At 45.7% G+C, this 19,915-nt stretch overlaps 1 protein-coding gene across 6 annotated transcripts in view; it reads left to right on the top strand.

Moving 5' to 3' along the window:
* The window catches only part of KCNJ5 (potassium inwardly rectifying channel subfamily J member 5), a 46,536-nt gene that overhangs the window by 17,689 nt on the left and 8,932 nt on the right, over nucleotides 1-19,915 (top strand). For 2 of the 6 annotated variants that reach the window (XM_063355102.1, XM_063355101.1), the window contains exons 2-3: nucleotides 7,994-8,168; nucleotides 16,272-17,218. In XM_063355102.1, the coding sequence (XP_063211172.1) occupies nucleotides 16,279-17,218 (940 nt within the window). In that variant the 5' untranslated portion in view covers nucleotides 7,994-8,168; nucleotides 16,272-16,278. Of the gene's footprint in view, nucleotides 1-1,487; nucleotides 1,509-7,530; nucleotides 7,556-7,664; nucleotides 8,169-16,271; nucleotides 17,219-19,915 lie in introns of those variants that run through there. The other 4 variants (XM_063355105.1, XM_063355103.1, XM_063355100.1 and 1 more) reach the window with 4 other exon arrangements.

Raw genomic sequence — 19,915 nt, 5'->3', positions numbered from 1 at the left:
AGCAGGGAATACGGGGGAGGCAGGAACGGAGGGACCCGAGTCACAGAGTTTTGGTACATTTTGTCCTTCGTGCTCTAGCCAGTCACTGCCTAGTTTTGTATTTATGAACGTGTGTCGGGGGATTGCTTGATAGGTCTTTAATTTCCTTTGGTTTTTCTCTCAACAGGCCTCTCCAGGGACAGTAAGAATATTTTCAGTGTTACTGAATATCATCTCTGTGCAAATTGAACAGAGGAAAAATATTCTGATAATAACCATGAAATATATGGGGGGTGGTAGGCTTTCTAGCTGCTGGGTTTTTTTTTATTATTTTTTTTTCCCCTCTGATGAGAGGTTTCAAGGTCAGCTGGCTCCATAGATACAAATATGCCAAGAACAAAATGTACAGATGCGCCAGGAGTCAGGGACGCAGACATGCTGGCACTGTAAACAGACCTGGATCGTGTCCAGTGTCGTCAGGCAGCGAGCATACAGGAGTCTTCATAAAAATGCGCTTTATTACAGCAATGTCGAGATTTATCTTTTCTCTCCGTTGCATCATTAAACATGAGTTATTCGCGTTTTGGTGGAAAAGCCTAGATTCAGCACAATCTCAACGCTTTATTTGGAGGATGGGGAAAGGTTTTATTCATGTACTGCAGAATCCTATAGCAATATCTGAGCGCGTAATAGAGAGTGTGGTTCCTTGAATAAGTGGCTGGAGTAGAAGCCAGACGACTTGGTTCTTTTCCTGATTCTGCGTCTGATTTATCGTGTAAACACAGAAAAATCTTTTACTGTAGCTGTTGTGAGTTCCCTCTCCTTTCCCTCCTAGATCTGTTTCCTTTGGTCAGTTTTTTGCTTGAACTAAATATCAACCAGTCAGGCAAAAGCTGGAAATATCTTCATCTCGCAGTCTTCGGCAGACTTAAAATATTAATGCATTTTATAGTGTACTTATTTTTCGTAACTGCCAGTTGTTGCTACCAAGGCAGGGAATTCCTTATAAATATTGAATGCTGCTGCAAGGTCTGGAAAAAAAAATTCTAGAAATGGTTCTCTTAAGCTCCCAAATGACTGAAAAACTGCTGAAAATCTTCCTAATGTTAGCAAATGATGTGGAAATCCAAGAGCTCAGAAGTTACCTAACTGTTACTGGGATTTTGCAATAAACAGTCAAAGTTCTTGAATTTCACCAGTCCGTGCAGATTACTGAGTGGAGAAAGGAACAATTGGCTCTGTTCTTAAAGACTCCCTAGAAGTTGTAGTAAGATCCATCTCAGGAATTGGCTTGAAGGTCTGTCGCACGTAAAAGAATAAAAGTTAATTGCAGAGGAGATCCACTGCCCAATTTAAGTGCTGGAATTTGGACAAAGCAAACAATTCCCCTGGTAGAAGGTAGAAGGAGCCTGTGGGCCGGGTCTGCTGTAGTCGCGTAGGGTCAGCAGCCACGAGGCTGCTCTGTTACGGCAGCAGGAATTCACGGCTTGGTTCTTTTATGGACCCTCCCACTGCCCTTCCTGCGCAAGGTATGGTTTAGTCTTTTACTAAATCTCAGCGCCACGTATGTTGTGAATTTAAAAGGGGGTTTGAAGATTTTTCACCTTTAGATCTCTAGCTCGAACCTTGCCCAGGTTAACCACGACTGAAGCTTTAAATCCCTGGTGCCATCGGTCAGGTCCTAAGGGACAAGGCTCTGAGCTCCACCACAGCCGACGCGAATTGAAATAGAGAGGCCAAGGGTTAATTGCCTGGGTATTAACCAGCTAATCTGTCTATCATGGTGGCGCTGGTCACCCTTTCTAACAGACCCCTCCTGGCTCCAGAGCTGCCCTGTCCCGTCACCTGGGCGCAGGCGGGGTACACTGAGAGGGCAGCGCTGGGGAAGGGCTGTCCCCACAGTACCCGCCTGTGGCTGAATAGAGGCCTTTTGTCCCCAGGGCTGCTAGTCTGCTGCCAGGCACACACACACATGAGATTAAACAGTAATAAAAAGACTTCATTAGAGACAGTGGGGGTCACATTTTCTGCAGCCAGAGTAGTGCTGAAAAGAATCCTGAAGTGAACTCGGAGCAATGACGTGCGAGACCTGCTATAACAAATGCTGAGTTGCTTTTAAGTCCTAAAAGTGGATTGCAAATAGTATTAAAATATGCCAGTTAAATAAGCTAGACACGCTGACGTGCATTGCCTAAAATCTGTCTTCGGGATATTATTTTTGCCCTGTAGATTGTGCTTTCTGCTAAGTAACCAGGGAATATGCTGGAAGTGACTGGTTTGCGCTGCTGTGTGATGTGCGGTGGGTCCTTGTTTCACAGAGGGCGACAACCCAGGACTTCAAGTGCGTGCGCTGGGCTGTGGTTGGGCTTCTGCTGGTGCCCAAAGGCAAAATTTAGTCTATTACACTCTCATGCAAAGATGTCTGTGGAATCCTTTGGAACCGACTAAATACCCTGGTAGGTTCCTCATAGTTAAATGAAGGAGTTGCTGGCTTTACCTCTTGTCTGTCTCTTACTGTTGCTGGGAAAAAGCCAAGCTGGAGGTGAGATCCGTTTTCAGGGAAGGGGCTACTCGGTGGCTAAGTTTGAGAAATAGACTGTACCTTCTGCTAACATCCTGTACGCGCCTTCCCTGTACGTTTTTAGGAGGGAAGTTAATGCAATGAGATTCCCACCTGAAAGAACCGAGGCATTTGCTTTTGTCAGAAATCTTTTTGAATTCTCATTGCCTAGCAAGGGAACTGTTTTCATAAATCGGCCGTTATTAGCAGCGTGCTGTGACTACTGCATTTTTGTTGCTGTTTCTGAGCTCGCAACCAGGCGCTCTGGGACCTGGGGTGGCGTTTTATTCACAGAAGAGATGTCCCGTGTGTGCGGGTTCACACGAACTGGAGCAGTGCCTTTCACCAGCGTTTTCTAGCCCAGCAGCTACCACGGGCCACAGTGGGAACTTCAGTCTCTGGGTGCTCTTCAGCCTCAGATTCTGCTGCTGCACCTGCAAAGCAAGGGCTTAATTAGCGTTCATTACAACAGCAGCTCACTAAGAACTGAACTAACACACTTGCGGGCAATCCAGAAGTTAAAAGATAGCCAGGAGGTGGGATGTGTGTTGGCTGGCACAAATCAGCGCTAGGCAATAGCCCATATAGCTGTGGGAAGAGCCACCTCTTTCCCTGGGTTAGCATTAGCTCCTCATTAGCGTATCAAAGGCAACGTGAGCAGACTCCTCCAAGCACGCTTCACAGAGGCAGGGGAGTTTGGGTTTATTGCAGAAACTTTTCCTTCCCCTTGTCTGCCTCTGTTCCTGCTTCCCGACTTTCATTTTGAGCTTGGGGTTTGAATCAGCCCCAGAACACAAAAGGAAGGGGAGAAGGAGTGGGTGACTGTCACATCGAGAAACCTGAAAACTCAGCTCCTGTTCAGTCGAGTGCACCAGGGAAGAGTGGAGGTGGATGAGCTCTTACAACTCTGCTTTCTTCTGGTGGGATGGTAGGTTAATGGTTGACAAACGGGAAGAGACATCCCTCGTTCCGGAGATCAAATTGCACAACAAATTAAAATGCTCCCTGAAGGCACTGTTGCTCCCTCTCCTCTCAATGCATGCAAAGCTGAAATCACCCTCTACCGCTCTCAGAGCAAGCTACGGATTCTGTCACTGGTGCTCAGATTGAAGACTGTCCCTTTGGGTAATAAATGTCATGAGCCAGTCTGTGCTCATTGCGGGGGCGGCTCATTCATGTGCAGTGAAACCTCAGGGAAACAGAGGTTACTCCCCATTTGGCTCATGACAGCTCAAAAATTGCACTGCCCTGCTGCATTTTATAGGAACCAGCAAAAATCCAAACTGTTTGTTTTATGAAAGCTTTTTAGACGCGTAATATCCTCAGAGAGCTATTTAGTTATACCAAAATGAGATTAAAGTTTCTTCTTCCACATCTTGTTGTTCCATTTGCAAATCGAGGAGCTAAGCATTCCACAGTTGCTGTAATTCCATCCCTGCAAAGAGCCCTGTACGTCCTTTGAATGGTGAAGCCCAGCTGTTAGAGCTTGTGAGCACCCCCGGGAAAATCAAGATGTTGCACGGAAGTGAAATTTGTATCTACACACTCCTACACTTAAATCATTCATCCTGTTCTAACATAAGGGTCTCGTTTAGATGCCTTCTGATATGACCTCTCTCTCTGCATCAGTTGGAAGGGAAATAGCATGGCTGTTTAGACTCGGACTAGTGCATCCTAAATGGCATTACCTAAGGTGAATCCCATCCCAAACACCGACAGAACTTTTGTTATTATTGACTCAGAGAAAGAATCCTTCTGCACGTCCTTGCTGCTAGCCAGTGAGTATACCCAAACTACCATTTTGTGTTAAATCTGCTGCTGCAGCAAGCTGGTGCCTGGAGTTCTTTAACATATTTCAAACTTGTGAGGCCATTGACAGCTTTTGAGCCGCCTTAGCGAGGGCACGTTGATGTCACTGGCTCACCGAAGTGTAGTTTCCAGCTGAAAAGCTGCTTTTAGGTCTGGCTTGTCTTTAGTCGGTACAAATTGGAAGGTGTCTGTTGAAATAATAGGTGAAACAATGCACTAGTTTACAGGGTAGGAATGAGGAAACAAAAGTCTACCAAGATGCATGCACTCACATGGACCCATGCCAAAGGTACTACCTCTCTGGCGATTAAATAAATGGCTCCTAAAAGGCCTTTAACGTTGATTGAAGTGTGTACCTCTCCAATGCCCTCTTTTCTGTGGCCTTTGCTGTGCTTTGTACTGGTGGCTCGGGTCCTGCGACAGCCGCCGCAGCACACCAGCGCGCTCACCACTCACGGGGTGTTTATGGGCAGCTGGGGGCTGCCATCCCTGGCTCTCCTCTGAGCTGACATCTGCCCAGAGGTGTGAGCACAACGCTGCGCAATCCCATCAGGAACTGGGAGAGCTGTGGCAGAGGGAGAAGGGCATCAAAATTATATACCTGCTCGTGAACTGACAAATCTCATTAGGGGAGGGGTCTCTTTTTTTCCCAGCTGAATAATACATGTGGGGTGTTGGGGAAACAGGGCTTTCTGAGCCCCAAACATTAGCGGGTGCTGTGAAAACCCTGACTCTGCTTTAAACCCTCACCGTGCCCCACTTTTGTCCCCGTTTTAGGGAAAGCGGTGGAAGGAGGTGGTGCCAGCAGATGGCAGTGCCTGTTAGCAGAGCTTCACTCATAGCGGAGAAACGGGAGTCTGCTCAAAATGTTTTCATTTCCATAGGATCATAGAATTGCCTGGGTTGGAAGGGACCTTTCAGATCATCGAGTCCAACCATCAACCTAACTCTGACAAGAACCATTACTGAACCATATCTCTAAGCACCACGTCTACCTGTCTTTTAAGAGCCTCCAGGGATGGTGCCTCAACCCCTTCCCTGGGCAGCCTGTTCCAATGCTTAATAACCCTCTCGGTGTGAAAACGTGGCCTAATATCTAGCCTAAACCTCCTGTGGTGCACAGTGCTGTTTCTCCCATGGGATCTCAAGGTGGTTCACCCAATGGTGTCGCTCAAGGTGGGCAAAAAATGACCATTCCGTGAGCCCCCCTTCTCTGCGCGGTGGGGAGACCCACTTCTGCCCCCTTCCAGGCTGGGTTCATGCTTGAGATGCACGGGATGAGGGAGGTGGGAAGGAAGGCTTCTTCGGACGTTGACCATGTCACCCTAGCTTTGCAGACCTGCAGAGGCTCTGCTCCTCCAGGGCTGCTGGCTGGACAGCTTTTCCTAGCACAAAAATTCATTCTAAATCTTATTAAAAGAGATTAAAGGAAAGAAGAAGCGGAGCTGATGCCTTTATGAAGGTGACACTGTCCTTATGCTGGTGAAGCAGCATCCAGGGACTTAACCTGCTCTGGAAGCCAACATTTGGAATTTAGGGGAGACTGATTCTCGTGCTCTATGAATTACTGTTTAGTACTTTTTAAGTAAGTTTGAATGCTTATTAAAAAAACCCCAAACTGTTAATGTACTCCCCAAATAGCACTTTTATAAGCGTATTTCATGTATCATAGACATACTCCTAAAAGGTAAAATAAATATTGCTGAAAAGAGCGTTCCTAACAGTTATGAGCAGGCAGAAGATCTAACGTAATTTCATAGGATTTAATCAATAGTTTATTACCATGCTTTTTACTTTCATTGGAAATAGTTTCACTGCTGATTTGAATTTAGGTCTCTGTGCTGTTTGCAACCGAGATGGGGGAGCACCGTCCTAATGCACGCGATACAGGAGGCAAACTGGCCGGTCTGATCCCGTTGCCCATACTCTGGTGAAGCGGGAAATATGAACTAACAACAAGTTGAAAAGCAAAATTACATCTGCAAAACTCATTTTTAATGGCCTAAGCCCTTGGTCTGGCTCCAGATTCCGACCCCATCTGCCCAGATCCAACCTCCTCGTACAGATCAGGGTCCAAGAACGCTGGTAAAAAGTGCTCTGTGTATAGGGATGTGCTTTCTTAATCCTGTGCAATATGACTACTAATGATATTCTAAGCTGTGGTTATTTCCCTTTCTTTAGCGTGCCTGTCTTAGAATTTTTCCAGTGTGGCTTCCGTAATAAGGTGTTACATATCCTAGGTGGTTAGGAATCTGATTTTCTGATCTACAGGAAGTCCCACTAGTTCATTTTCCTTCCTGGTCCAAAACAAGAATGCAAAGAATAAGTTGCAAAATGTCCATACAGTAAAATAAAAATGGCATTCCAGTGCTGATGTGTCGCATTAGCGATAGTGCAACTTTAAAAAAAAAATTAAAAAAAGAAATATTGAAAGTCATTCAAAGTAGAACGTGGAAAAAATAGCTTTCAGTTTCCAGCAATACTGACACGTTCCCATACAGTGCTTTGGCTTTGACAAGTTTTTTTTTCCTGACCAGAATATCTTCTGTGAAAGCATTTCTGGTGGGCTGTAATGCGTGTGGTCCGGGAATAGAGAATTAGGGGGACAGGATTTAGGGGAACAGGGCAACAAAGCCCGAAGGTAACCTTTAGTCTCCAGGCAGATCCACCTCATATATGCAGCTGGCCTGACATTTGCTTTTCAGAAGAGGAAATATTTTACTAAACTAGGGAGATAGTGTGGTATTATCAATGATTTAAAAAAAAAAACAACACAAAAAACCCAAAAAATGCAGCAAACCACTGAAGAGCTTTAGGGCGTTCCCTGGGACAAGCTGGATCACAGGCAACCAACACAACTCGGTCAGCAAACACCGTTTCGGCAGCTCGATGGTTGGAAGAGTGTCAGAGGAATCACGCTCTCTCTCCTTCTCCCCGCTTTTCCCAAATGCCTTGGTCCAGCCTGGAAGAGAGGGTTTCCCCAACGCCGATGAATACGTACACACGTGCTCCCTGCTAAATGTGCAGCTTCTGCATTCTCCCCATCCTCCTTTTTTTTTTTAGGAACTGCTTTCTGCTTGAGTGATTTTAAAAGAAGAACACAGCTCCCGCCCCCTAAAAACCTGAAAGCCCACCCAGTAATGGGGGAACGGAGAAGCCGGGCAGGGGGAGGAGAAGTAACCCCCCAGCGCCAGGGGAAGCGACAGGGTGGGCAAAGACCCTGGGGTGACCGGGGAGCCTGGCGTTGTCTCAAGGCAGGGAATACGCCTCTCTCCCCCCTCCCCAGCCAGCCCTTGCTGTGCGAAGCAGCGCCTGAAACCCCTCCCCTCTTCGCTTTCGCTCCCGCCACCTTTCCCTTCGCTGCTCATTCAGAACAGACGATGCTCCCCATCACACGCCGTCCTCTCCTCTCCCTCCCCGCTGCCCCAGCCCTTTCGCAAGCCTTATACCACCAAGCATTCATTTGTACGGCAGAGAGCAGGAGCGAGGGAAGGCAGGCGTTTGACAGGCAAAAGTAGCGCTGCAGCGGCGGAGGGTGAGGGTTTGGAGCACCCCGTCTCAGCTCTGACAGCGAGGGAGATCAGGGATACCCAGGGACAGGGGCGTTTAAATCTTCAGCGCCACATAAATGTTTTCTACTAACAGGCAGAGGGAAGAAGGAAGGAGACAGCCCAGGGATCAGAAGACGACCCCGGCTCTCTGGTGATGGCATGGATCGGACACTTTTCCAGCAGCTGTTTTACCTACCTCTCAGTCCTGTCACCATCCGGTGTCCCCGAAGTGCCAAGGCACAAGACTGATGCGGAGCCGCTCTTAGCAAGTAAGTTACCTGCTTTGGTTTGTTTTCCCAGTTCGTTTCTTTTCTTTTCTGGTTGCAAAGGATCTGTAACCCAGAAGGCGGGAGGGCAAGCCTGAGGTATTAGGTCAGCTGCAGGTTTCTATGCCCAAACCCGCCGGGTGACAGCTAGAGATGTGCTGTTGTCTAACTCGGCAGCTGCTGGGGAACTCTTTGGGAAGCTGGGGATTAGATGTTGATCTTGGGCAAAAGCACTGTCAGACCCAGTACAGGTGTTATGCAGGAAAAGACGTTAAAAATGATGAACTGCTCAGATCGCAGATTAGTGGAGAGCACTGGAATACAACGGGCAGAGGGAGACTGATCAGTAAGCAGCCCTGAAACGCGTGGAGTGACTCCATAATCCTCACCTAGAGTCAAAGATTAGATTCTTTTATAATTAGGATACTTACTAGTCAGCTTAGGGTTTAAAGAGCCCTTGCAGTGTAGTCTCCAGGCGATGAAGTGGCATGTTCGGCCCTTGGAGGGGAGAGGAAGTTTTTCATGCGCTGGGAATCCCTAGGGGTGTTTATGGCTCTGGGAGGTAAAAGCGTGAGTCATTTTTTTACCAATGTCCTGCTGCATCGGTCAAAAAGATGCCCGGAGTCCTCCTTTTTGTATCAGCACATGTATCAGTTGGGGGTAACACACTAACTTTTATACAGCCTGTGTCTCCTTTGGGTTTCACCTGAGAGTTTCGGGACCCAATGGAGAACTGGCAGAAACTGTCCCTGTCCCCAAAACCTCTGACTTTCAGGGATTCTGTAATCAAGTGGGTCCTTCCTGCTGCACCCTTTTACTTTTAAGTAGACAACTACCTTGGATTTATAGCAGAGTAGCTTGGAAGGAAACAAAACCAGCTGCTCTCACTAGTTCTCTGACCAATCCAAGCAGCCAGAGTCTCCTGCAGTAGTGTGGGAAGTGTGTCTGGCTGTGGTTGTGTTGGGGCAGCTGTATCACTTCTGGCATTCACTTCTTTCCCCCGCTGTTCCTCCTCAGTTGGATCATTTCTGGTTCCCATGAGAGAAAATTCTTCACCTCTGGAAGGTTCCAGCCCAATTATTTACAGACTCTGACAAAGGCAGACAGAGTTTTGGAGTCGTGTTCTGAGACAAATCTCCGGACTCTTTTATATAAGAATCAGCCACTTTCTGTTCAGTTTGAGGTCAGGAGAGCCACTGGGACATCTGGGGTGAGCAGTGGCACTTCACCGGCAGGTTGGGATTGGGGAGGTCAGTTTGTCTCTCCGTGACTCATCTTCTCCTGTCTGCGCAGCGGGTTCAGTGGCGCTGATGAACATCTTGGGGCAAAAAGAGCCTGCATTTTGGTCAGTTCATCTTTGAACTGTTTGGATGCACATTACTGGAGAAGTGTGAAGTGGTATTAACACCCTTCAATTTTATTTTATTATTTTAAGCCAGCTGCAGTGATTCTCAGCTGCTCTAATGGTGAAATACGTTAGAGATTTCTCCAAATACAATGGAGAACAGGAACGTTTGGTGCTCTTGGGGCAGGATTTTCTCTTCGAATTGAGGGTCTGCTTTCCCCAATATTCAGTGTGTGCTCTGTGTCAACAGCCAGTAGCAGGAGAAACAGGAGTGTCTTATCAGGACTAAAGTGTCTCTTTTGCTTTGTTCAGTTGCGGTGGTTGAAAGATAACGGTCAGATTTTCAATGACGCCATAAGGTCCCCCTAAAAATAGAGTCTGGGGTAAAAGGACAGAGACAGAGAGACTGCAGAGCGCCTCAGGCAGAGTCACTTCCTTGGAGGTGGAAGGATCAAATTGGCTTACATTCAGGCTTTATTTGTTGGGAAAGGAAATATCATTTGACTGTTCAATATTAAGAAAAACACCTGAGAACATAATATTGTGTTTGCATCCTTCGCACATGGGCTTTTCACGCTCAACTTCTTAAATTCAATGAAATAGAAGGTAACTGGGTGGGAGTTACATGGATTATGTCCTCCCATCCACCCTATGCCTTTGAACTGTGATATATCAAGAAGTAGATAAGCCTTAAGCTGCGGAAACTCCGTGTTCTCCAGTCCTCATTCTATAACAAGTTGTTATAGGGTCATTATGATGTCCAATAAGGCATTTTCGAGTTTTCATCTTTTTTTCTGAAAAAAAAAACCAACCCATCCCACCCCAGTCTCTATTCTCGTTACAATTTAGTTTCTCCACTCTTTTTGGCGTTGGTCTGAAGTCAATATATTTAATAAAACTGCAAACTTGTGTTATGTATGGGATTTTTTTTATACTTTAATCCATAGTTGGGAGACAAAAATCTATTTGAAACCTGTAGCTACTTGAGAGACCGGAGACATTATTTCTTGGCATTAGAAATAATCTTGTGAGGTTATTCATGCAGGTAGATCAGGCTGCGTAGGCTTCTCAGGGTGATCTTTAGACTCACCTGAAGCAGATCGGGCCTGTATTTGCTGCTGGGTTGGTGGAAGGGAGGAGTGGTGCAGCGGTTATAGGCACTTGTTTAGGATTTTTTAAACTCCAGGTTTAATTCCCTGCCACAGACACCCAGTGTGAGTGTGGAAGAAGCAAATGTCTTTGTGACTGGCTTCCCCGTCTTGAAATATGGGAAATGGAACACTTCCTTCTTCCACAGATCTTACTGAAGAAATAAATAATCTTACTGAAGAAAGAAAAAAAAACACATGCGATACCTGTGTTGAACACTGTGAAACATTTGGATACTCTGGGAATGGGGAGGGGGCGCTTTGCTACCTCACAACCGAGAATGGAAGGGCTCAGGGATGTTACAAGTGTGATTATCCAGCATTGCTGGGGAGAAGGATAGATTGGGAGGCAATTAAAAGGTAGAAGTAAAGTGTAAACATCCATAAACTCTGTCCTTCTGCGTGCCATAGTGGCTTCTTACCCAGAGAGATTTTCTTACAAGGTATTATCTTTTGAAAGACTGAACGCTTTCCGTTTCGTTATTTCTGAGCCTAATGAACTCCAAGCAAGACAGGCACCGCCACCAGCCCAGTAACAAGCACAAAGTCATCCTGCTTCCTCAGGAGCTGCCTAGTTATTCAGCGCTCGCCCAGTTTGTGTACTGGTGGGTGGGTGTCTCCTCTGGCCCCAGAGGAACTCCCTTGTAAAATCGCGCCTGTCAGCAGGTTAGAAAAGCGGTGCTGCGACGTAATGAAACCTCCAAGAGGAAATGAGGCATCTTCCTCCTTCAGCGCTGTGCGAGATTACGCTTTGAAAAGCAATTATTTGGATGAGGGAGCTTTTGAACCACATGTTTATTAGTGAAGCGCCACGGGTCTCCCTTCCTCTGCAGTTTCCTTAAATGTTTTGCCCTGGTTTTGAGTAGCATAACTTTCTGGCATCATTCTCTCCACCTGTGGATCTCCAAGCACTTTCCAAAGAGGCGGCCATCAACAATCTCTATTTATAAGCCAGAAAACTGAAAGATGACACGATTTGCACAAAACCTACCTGCCTTTCTTTTTCTCGCATGCGTATGTATGCCTCAAAATGTAATCTCGTCTCACCTCGGTCGTGCACAGGCAGTAAATAAAAGGATAGTGGGAAAGATGCCTTTCTTGGGGAAATCAACGCCCCGCCTGTCAGTCAGCGCCTATCTAATGGCCATTTCTCTTCAGGCCAGCTTTTCCTAATATTTCTTCTTCATCCCTCTTTCCACTAGCACTCAGCGCTCAGCGATCGATGCTTTTATTCTCTTTGGGTGCTACTGCTTTAACTTGCTTTATTCCTCTACCAGCTTTCCCATGTTGCCAGTGTCTGTCAATTAAGAATTTCATTCCCTTGCAGCAGCGTAACCCGATGGAGAATATGTGTCCCAGAGGAGTCTGGGGACAGTAACCCAGGCTCTGGTTTATGTGGTGTGGGCCAACAGGCAGCAAAAGAACCAGGTCAAGTGTTTCAGTAATGAATTGTTGAATATTTACTGCTGTATTGATTCCCTGTTGAGTAGTATAGGGCTCTTTGTCTGGGAAAAGAGATGATAGAATTAAGTAGAATCCTCTTTTTGTGTGGAGGGTTTACTAGAGAACAGTTGCTCCTTTATTCTCATAATGCAAGAAAACATGGGCATCAGGTTTAAAACAAACAAAAATAACTATTTTTTTACGTAAACAAACCTGATGACAAATTCACATCTTCAAACTCCTCCTGCCTGCCAATTTAAACCTCTCCAGAAGCAAATGCCGTCCCCGCTGAAACTTGCGTTTCTTTAAGTGAGATCAGTCATTATTTAAATTGAAAAAGCCACCATGGTCAGCAGGGGAAAAAAGTTTTTTGCAGGCTTTTCTTGGTTTACCTTTTGTGATGTCTTTAGCAAATTTCTGTCTTGAAGACCTGGAGCTATCGGGAGGTAAATCAGCCCTGTCAGGCAGGGCTTGTAGATGGCTCTGCAAAGCAGCATCTCCTGAAGATACTTAGCTAACCCCAGCTCGACTCTTCTTCCGCAAATCTAAGAGCCCGAAATGTCACCGCCTGCCCCGAGTCTGTCGTCTCGGCAAAAGCTGAGCAACAGCAAGTCTGATAAAAAGCCTCTTTGCAAGGTTGATAATACACTGACTCACCATCTCCTTTTGCAGTAGCCTGTCCAAAAGGAAAGCGGCTTTGTACAAAAGTGACATTTTTATTATCTTGGCCTCGTTTAACCAAAGATGGTAAATGCCAAGGAAACAGGACGGTGCATGTGACTATAAGAGGAAATTTCATCTCACAGATCTCTTTGCTGGAGGGAGCAGTGATTTACAAACTGAGGTCTAAATCTCTGTGAGATGCTTGCACGTAATTACCATTATCTGGCAGAGATGTGTGTGCTTGATAGCGGTGGCAGTGTATTACACGATGAAGGAGTTAACCAAATCCTTACGGTGCTCCTTTTATAGTATCTTGTCATTTGTGCTTAAGTTTCCCAGAGCAGTTAAAATAATGATAGCAAATTTCCTAAAAGGTTCTTGTGCCTAGGATCTCACAGACCATTCATGCCCGTATCACAAATTTTACAGCTGGGGAATTAAGGCAGAGGGAAAAGCAGTGATTTGCTCAGAATTAGAGGGAAAAATACTGAACTCATTGGGAACAGAAAGCTGGCTAGTCCTCAGACATCCAAACCCGTGCTCAAACTGATAACCAATATTATTCCTTTTAAATAATCTAATGCAAAGATTCATCTGCTTAATTCTTTTCAATAGCCACATACTGAGGTTATGCTTATACTACGATGGGAGAGTTTAACATTAAATCTTAGGAGAAATTGTAATGCCACTGAAGCTGTCGGCAAAGTTCATATATAGCAGGAATTTTTCGGCTTTAATGGACCACTTGTGAGGCGTTCCTGAAGGTTGCCAGAAAGATTTCACTTGACCTATTGTTAAAGATCAGCAGCATTAGAAAAGTGATGCTGCCGGTCCCTTGAGTGTTTTAGTTAAAGCAGGTTTCCCTCTACTTTCATTAATGGCAGTCCCTCTCGCCTGCTTCACCAGAGTGATATTTCTAGGGATTTAGGCTTTTTGATTGTTTTTATTCTGTTCTGTTCTTTTTAATATGTCTCAAGATCTTTTTGGTCTCTTTGGTGTGAATCTAAAATATGAAACCTTACACTATAGAATAATGTCTTGAAATTGATTGTTCTCTCTTGCACAGTGTCACTGAAACTCAGCTTCAAATGTAACTTGCGTAACAAAATTGTCGTTAAACCAATTCTTTTCAAATTGAAAACATGAAACGCTTGCCTGTTTTTACCCTTCTTCACGTAGATTGATCAAAACCTTTTTAGTCCAAATGGAGCAATTTTAGATTAATCAAACATTGCAAACAAAGATCAAAAGTAACATTCGTAAGAAGAAAGCAAAGAGGTTTTCTCTGTACCCAGTTCTCTTTAAGTCAGCGGATGGAATGTTTCTTTCCCTATTAAAGAGGAAAAAAAAAAAAAAGTGGGTGATTGTTGCGACTTGCACTCGGCGTATGCTTTCGCATGTTGGGAAGTGAGAGTCAATGTGTACCCTGAGCATTTCACAGCATCCAGCAGCCACTTTGCCCGCGTGTGAATAGACACATGCCACGAGGCAGCAGAGAGCCAGCCCCAGGGGCCGGGAGGCCGGAGTTTGCAACAGGTAGTAGAAGATGGCTGGGGATACAGAGCTAAATATACCACGAGCCAGCTCCCAGGAGCCCTACCTTCAGAAGTGAAAGGAAAAGAGGTAGGGATCAAAATTCTGCCAAAGTCCTTGGTGTTGCTATTTGAGGAAGGGAACGGTGCTGGGGTTATCTATCCCATGCCCAGGATCATACGCAGTGGGGCGGCAGGCCCGATTCCTCCTGATGTACCATCCCAGCATCATTAATCCCGATTATTTACCCCTTCCCGTGGCTGCACTGGCTCAGCCCTGGCCCAAACCCTCCAAACCAGGCAAATTTGCCAGCAGGAAGGAGCGTCGGGACCGTGCTGCGGACAGATGGCTGGGCTCCCTGCTGAACGCAGCCAGCGGGTACGGTTCCAGCAACAGGCTCTGGCTGCTTCGTTGGAGTAATGATTGATGTGACTTATACAAGGGCTAAGAGTAATTCTTTGCTGTTAACCAGACTTGGCTACAGCAGAATGGAAGTGGAAATTTGTTGCTTCATTTATTCATCCTGCCTCTGCTTCCTTCCTGCCCACCCTTTGTGCTTTTTAATACCGAAAAGATGAAGCTACTTTGCTCGATCTTAAAATTGTCTTTCCCAAGATACTCTTAATTGTATCTCTACACCTTTTCTCATTCACAGACGCATAAGAAGATTAAAGATAGAGGGAGCAGTAATAGATTTAGTTAGGTTTTAATAGGATTTGCGGAGGACAATGCAGAGAACGAACGCCATGGAGAATATTGCTACTCTATCTTTGATATCCCCAAGGCTTCTTAGGTAGTCTTTCACAGAGAATTTTGTCTGTGCCCTGCATTCAGCGTCCAGACTCTCATTTTTCAACAGAGCGCGTGTGGTTGGTTTTTTTTTTTACAGGAGTATCTAATCATCTCGGTAAACAGGATGTTACATTATAACCTGCAAAAATCATTGCAGCCATCATTTTGTATTATTTATCTGTAGCTCGTTAAGCGTAGTTTTGCACGTCGACAGTGGGCTTTTTAATAGCTCTCGGTTCGTTTCTAAAGGTGTCCGGTGTTTTTGTCTAATGTCAGATGAAGTGAAGGGGTGGGTTCTGATATGTCTGATTAAGAGTAGGCCTGGATTCATCACACCTTCAGACACGTAATTCCAGATGCTAAATTAAAAACTTATTTCACATTTGGAGGCCAGGCTCCCGGAATAATTTGTGGAGGGGGTGGGTACTTCCAGAAGGTGATTCAGCACACCTGAAATCTGAATTACCCCTGGAGGTGCCTTTCTCTGCTGACTGCAAGGGAAACCTTCATGCATAATTTAGACTTATGTGAGATTTAGGTAGACAGTAGTGCTCAGCGTTTTCTATTAATTTCTAAGGTTTCTCTTGGTATGCACCCAAAACCTGAGGCATCGAAAAACTCCAGTCACTCTTGAAAATATATGTCGATGTATCTTTACTTTGCTTCCAGTTGTGATCTCAGGCACATTTTGGGTGTAAAAAAATCTGAGGACCAAAAATAACCCCCAAACCCGCAACTGTAACACGGTTTACCTATTTCACAACTCCCAGACCGTGCCCATCACCATTTTTTCTGAGGTTCCTGTAGTGCCTTAACAAAGTGACTGGCAGCTGGTTCATGTTTGAAGGGACTGTGTAATACGAATTAGTATTTAACGTCCAGTTCAACGCAGCATTATATTTAGTAAGTGGTTGTTGTGAGAGGACTGCTGAAGCCTTTCAAAGTGTTTCCCAAAACAATACTAGGAGGAAAGACATGGCCGTAGCGAAAAGCCTTCCTGTTGTAGAATCAGCCTGTATCCAGCCCTGCACTAGCACGGGCCAAAAATTGTCAGTGTAGCATTAATATTTGCGATGTTACTTGTCCCGGTCTGTCATAATGGTTCAGACAGTAAAACGAAATGGCTTTTTGTCTCAGCTCTTTTCCTCATGTCTTAAACTTTATTTCTTTGTTCTCCTGCAGCCCAGCCATGGCCGGAGATTCTAGGATCTTCATGAACCAGGACATGGACATCGGAGTTACATCCAGAGAGCCTAAGAAGATTCCCAAACAGGCTCGGGATGATGTCCCCATTGCCACTGACCGAACCCGCCTCATATCAGCAGAAGGTAAGAAGCCACGTCAGCGTTACATGGAGAAAAGTGGCAAGTGCAATGTGCACCATGGAAATGTCCAAGAAACCTATCGATATCTTAGTGACCTCTTCACGACGCTGGTGGACCTCAAGTGGCGTTTTAATCTTCTTGTCTTCACTATGGTCTATACCATCACTTGGTTGTTTTTTGGGTTCATATGGTGGCTCATTGCCTATATCCGGGGAGACCTGGACCATCTTGAAGATGAGAACTGGATCCCCTGTGTTGAGAATCTCAGTGGATTTGTTTCTGCGTTTCTGTTTTCTATCGAGACTGAGACAACGATCGGGTATGGCTATAGGGTCATAACGGAGAAGTGCCCAGAGGGCATCGTACTGCTTCTCATCCAGGCTATTCTGGGCTCCATTGTCAATGCGTTCATGGTGGGATGCATGTTTGTCAAGATCAGCCAACCAAAGAAGAGGGCCGAAACCCTCATGTTTTCTAACAACGCAGTGATTTCCATGAGGGATGAGAAGCTCTGTCTCATGTTCCGGGTTGGAGACCTCCGCAATTCCCACATTGTCGAGGCTTCCATCAGAGCCAAACTGATTAAGTCCAAACAGACCAAAGAAGGAGAGTTTATCCCCTTGAACCAAACGGACATCAACGTGGGATTTGACACTGGAGACGACAGATTGTTCCTGGTGTCACCTCTTATCATCTCGCATGAAATCAACGAGAAAAGCCCCTTCTGGGAGATGTCCCGCACCCAACTGGAGAAGGAGGAATTTGAAATTGTGGTCATCCTGGAAGGAATGGTGGAAGCAACAGGTAAGGACTTGTCAAAAATCAGTCACAATTTTGAGGGGGGAAGGGGAAAAATGGAGTACATTGAGATTTTACTGTCAATGTCACCTGGACTGAGGACATGTTGGGATTTGTCCTTCTCCAGTGACTGATTCAGGTGGGATATTGTGGTCTGAGATAATTAGCAATTAAAAGATGGGTCCTTTAGCTCATGTTGTAGTATTTCACACTCTTTTTATAAGTCCAAGATTCAGATGAAGGGGTTGCTCGAGAAGCTGTCCATAATCACTTAGAACTGATCCATGGGAAAAAAGGAATGGACTAAAAGAATTCATGAGGTCTCTTATGGTCCTGTTTCCTGTGATCAAAATTCGTGGCGCAAATCTTTTCCCATTTCTCCTCTGTATTAAAAATTGTCTGTAACTGCGCTATTTCAGGTATTGCTGTAGTATTGCTTTTTAACGGAGGCTATGAAGGAAATGCCCGAGTATTACTATATCCCATAAAACAGCATGTGCTGAAACTGAATGACTTGCACGTGATGCAGGACATATATTTTCAAAAGGAGCTCAAAGAGGAAAAATACAGAAACTGCTTTTGTGACTCTTGCAACCCAGCAGCTGTTTAACAGCTTAAAACAATGCTGTGTAATGGGTGGATGAGGAAATAGACTCAGTTGACTCCCGATTTCCTCCTATGGGTGTATTTGTGGCAAGCGATGAAAGAAGTCTGCGTCCGTATATAATAAATCTGGAAAAGTTGTGTGCCTCAGCTTGCCGAAGTGTAGAGAAGGGAGGTGGCAGCAGGCCACAAAGGCCTCCAGGCTCCTTTCCGCAGGGGGGATGCGGTGCATCTCCTAGGGCTCTGGCTAGGGAGCAGGATGCGTTTGCTCTGGAGTCTTACCTAAAAGACAGGGCACCATGGGGTTCGGTTTACCCCTTGGAGCTAATTCATTGATTCTGGGCTTTGAGGAGGAGCTGGCAGGCCCTGTCTGCTCTGCTTCTAGCACAGCCAAGCGTGTTTTAGCACCCGGAGATGCTGACGCTCCCTTCAGGCAGGTTTTCTGAGCCGGGGGCTGGCAGCGTGCCACGGTCCCACCGGGGCCTTTAAGGGGAAGGCAGCGCTCAGGAGAGAATTCCTATCTGGAGACGTGGAAACACAGAAAGGGTCAGAGATGCAAAAAAGCTTTTAGAAGTAGTTTTGCCCTTTGGTGTTTAAGGATTTTAGCTATGAGATGGCACTGTGGACCCAAGTCTTTTCTGTTGGTGGTATTTGGATTTTATTTTTTTTCACCTTGAAGAAGCATGGGTTCTCTCTGAAACACTAGCAAGGGTTTTCGGCTTGGTATGAGTAATCAGCACCCTGCCTCACAGATTCTGGCCCTTGCTTACTATTAATATTGTCCCCTTCTTGAGATTTGTCCTTGTTAGTCTCCTAACGGCCAGATGTAAGGGAAACCGTCTCTCAGATTCCTGCATCCCAGACCTTCACTCTTAAAGACAGCTCTCTAGAGAGCTAATGCAGTTTCCCAGTATCTCCCCGTAGTCATTAGGTGAATAGCAATCGCTGACTTACCCAAACAGGGCTGGTGGGAGGTTACGTACAGATTGCACCGTGCCTAGGCTGGAGTACTGGATTGTGGAAGTGGAATTCTTTTGGCATTGCTAGGCAAATATTCTTTCCCAGCAGAGTATTGTAGAGACATGGCAAAAGAAGGGGTGGGTGGAAAAGACTATCAAAGGCAAAGATTTGTAATGGAAGCTTATTTTGTAGCCTAAACATTTGCTAGATGCTAGAACCTCCTAATCTGAGCGTGGAATGCAGTTCCTTGTTTGTCCAAAGCCTCTTTCCTCATCACACAGTGACACTATGGAATTCTGTTTGAACAGCTACTGCACTGCCTTCCCCTTGTGAAAGCTCAGCCTCTGCTAGACATGTATGAGAGGAAGTCATTATCAATAACAACCTCAAAATTAAAAGCATGGCATAGGAATAATATTGCTTTACAAATGGGCTCCTCTCCCGGAGGGATTGCACAGGCCAGTGTATAATGATATTAAGGAGCATACATCTGTGGAAATGAATTATTCTGGTCTCAGAAGACAGGCTGTGAAATTCCAAAATTGGAGCTAGAAGAGCCAGTTTGCATCGAACTTAGAGCGGGGCGGACCTCGGGTGATGCCGTTATCTGATTCAGCGCCTGAGATGGTTTTCTGAACGACATATGGTCGCTGGCGGGGGGGGGGGGGGGTTGGCACAGTGAGAGGTGCTTGCAGAAGCACAGTGTTTGTGCTTTCCTCTTTGTCCTCACACTTTGTAATATTGATAAAGCAGTTCGGGGGATATTAATCCCTACCTCCATACCTTAAAATTTGCTCCAAGCAAATTCTTTAGCTTCTTTCCTTCCTATTGTATTGCTCAAGCCCCTTCTGCTTTTGGGAACGGTATCATTTACTTGCAGCGTGACGTCTATTAAATCATGACCCTGTTACAACCTGGTCAGGTTGAGGGCAGTATCAAAACGCAACGGACCATTTGTTCCCTTCGTAACCCCTACGAACAATTAGGAAGCACCATCGCAGTGTTGAGGGGTGCAACCGGTCAGCGTGTACAGCTCTGGTCATGGGGCACAAGAGGCACACGGGTCCTGCGGGCTCTCTCGGAGGTGGCGCCGCTCTGCAGTTGTGGTCAGGAGTAAAAATCAATGGAAACTTATTCCGT

This window comes from Chroicocephalus ridibundus, chromosome 18 (genome assembly GCF_963924245.1).
Source record: "Chroicocephalus ridibundus chromosome 18, bChrRid1.1, whole genome shotgun sequence".
Taxonomy (NCBI): Eukaryota; Metazoa; Chordata; class Aves; order Charadriiformes; family Laridae; genus Chroicocephalus; species Chroicocephalus ridibundus.
The sequence above is the reverse complement of the archived record's forward strand: the minus strand, read 5'-3'. Positions and strand labels throughout refer to the sequence as shown.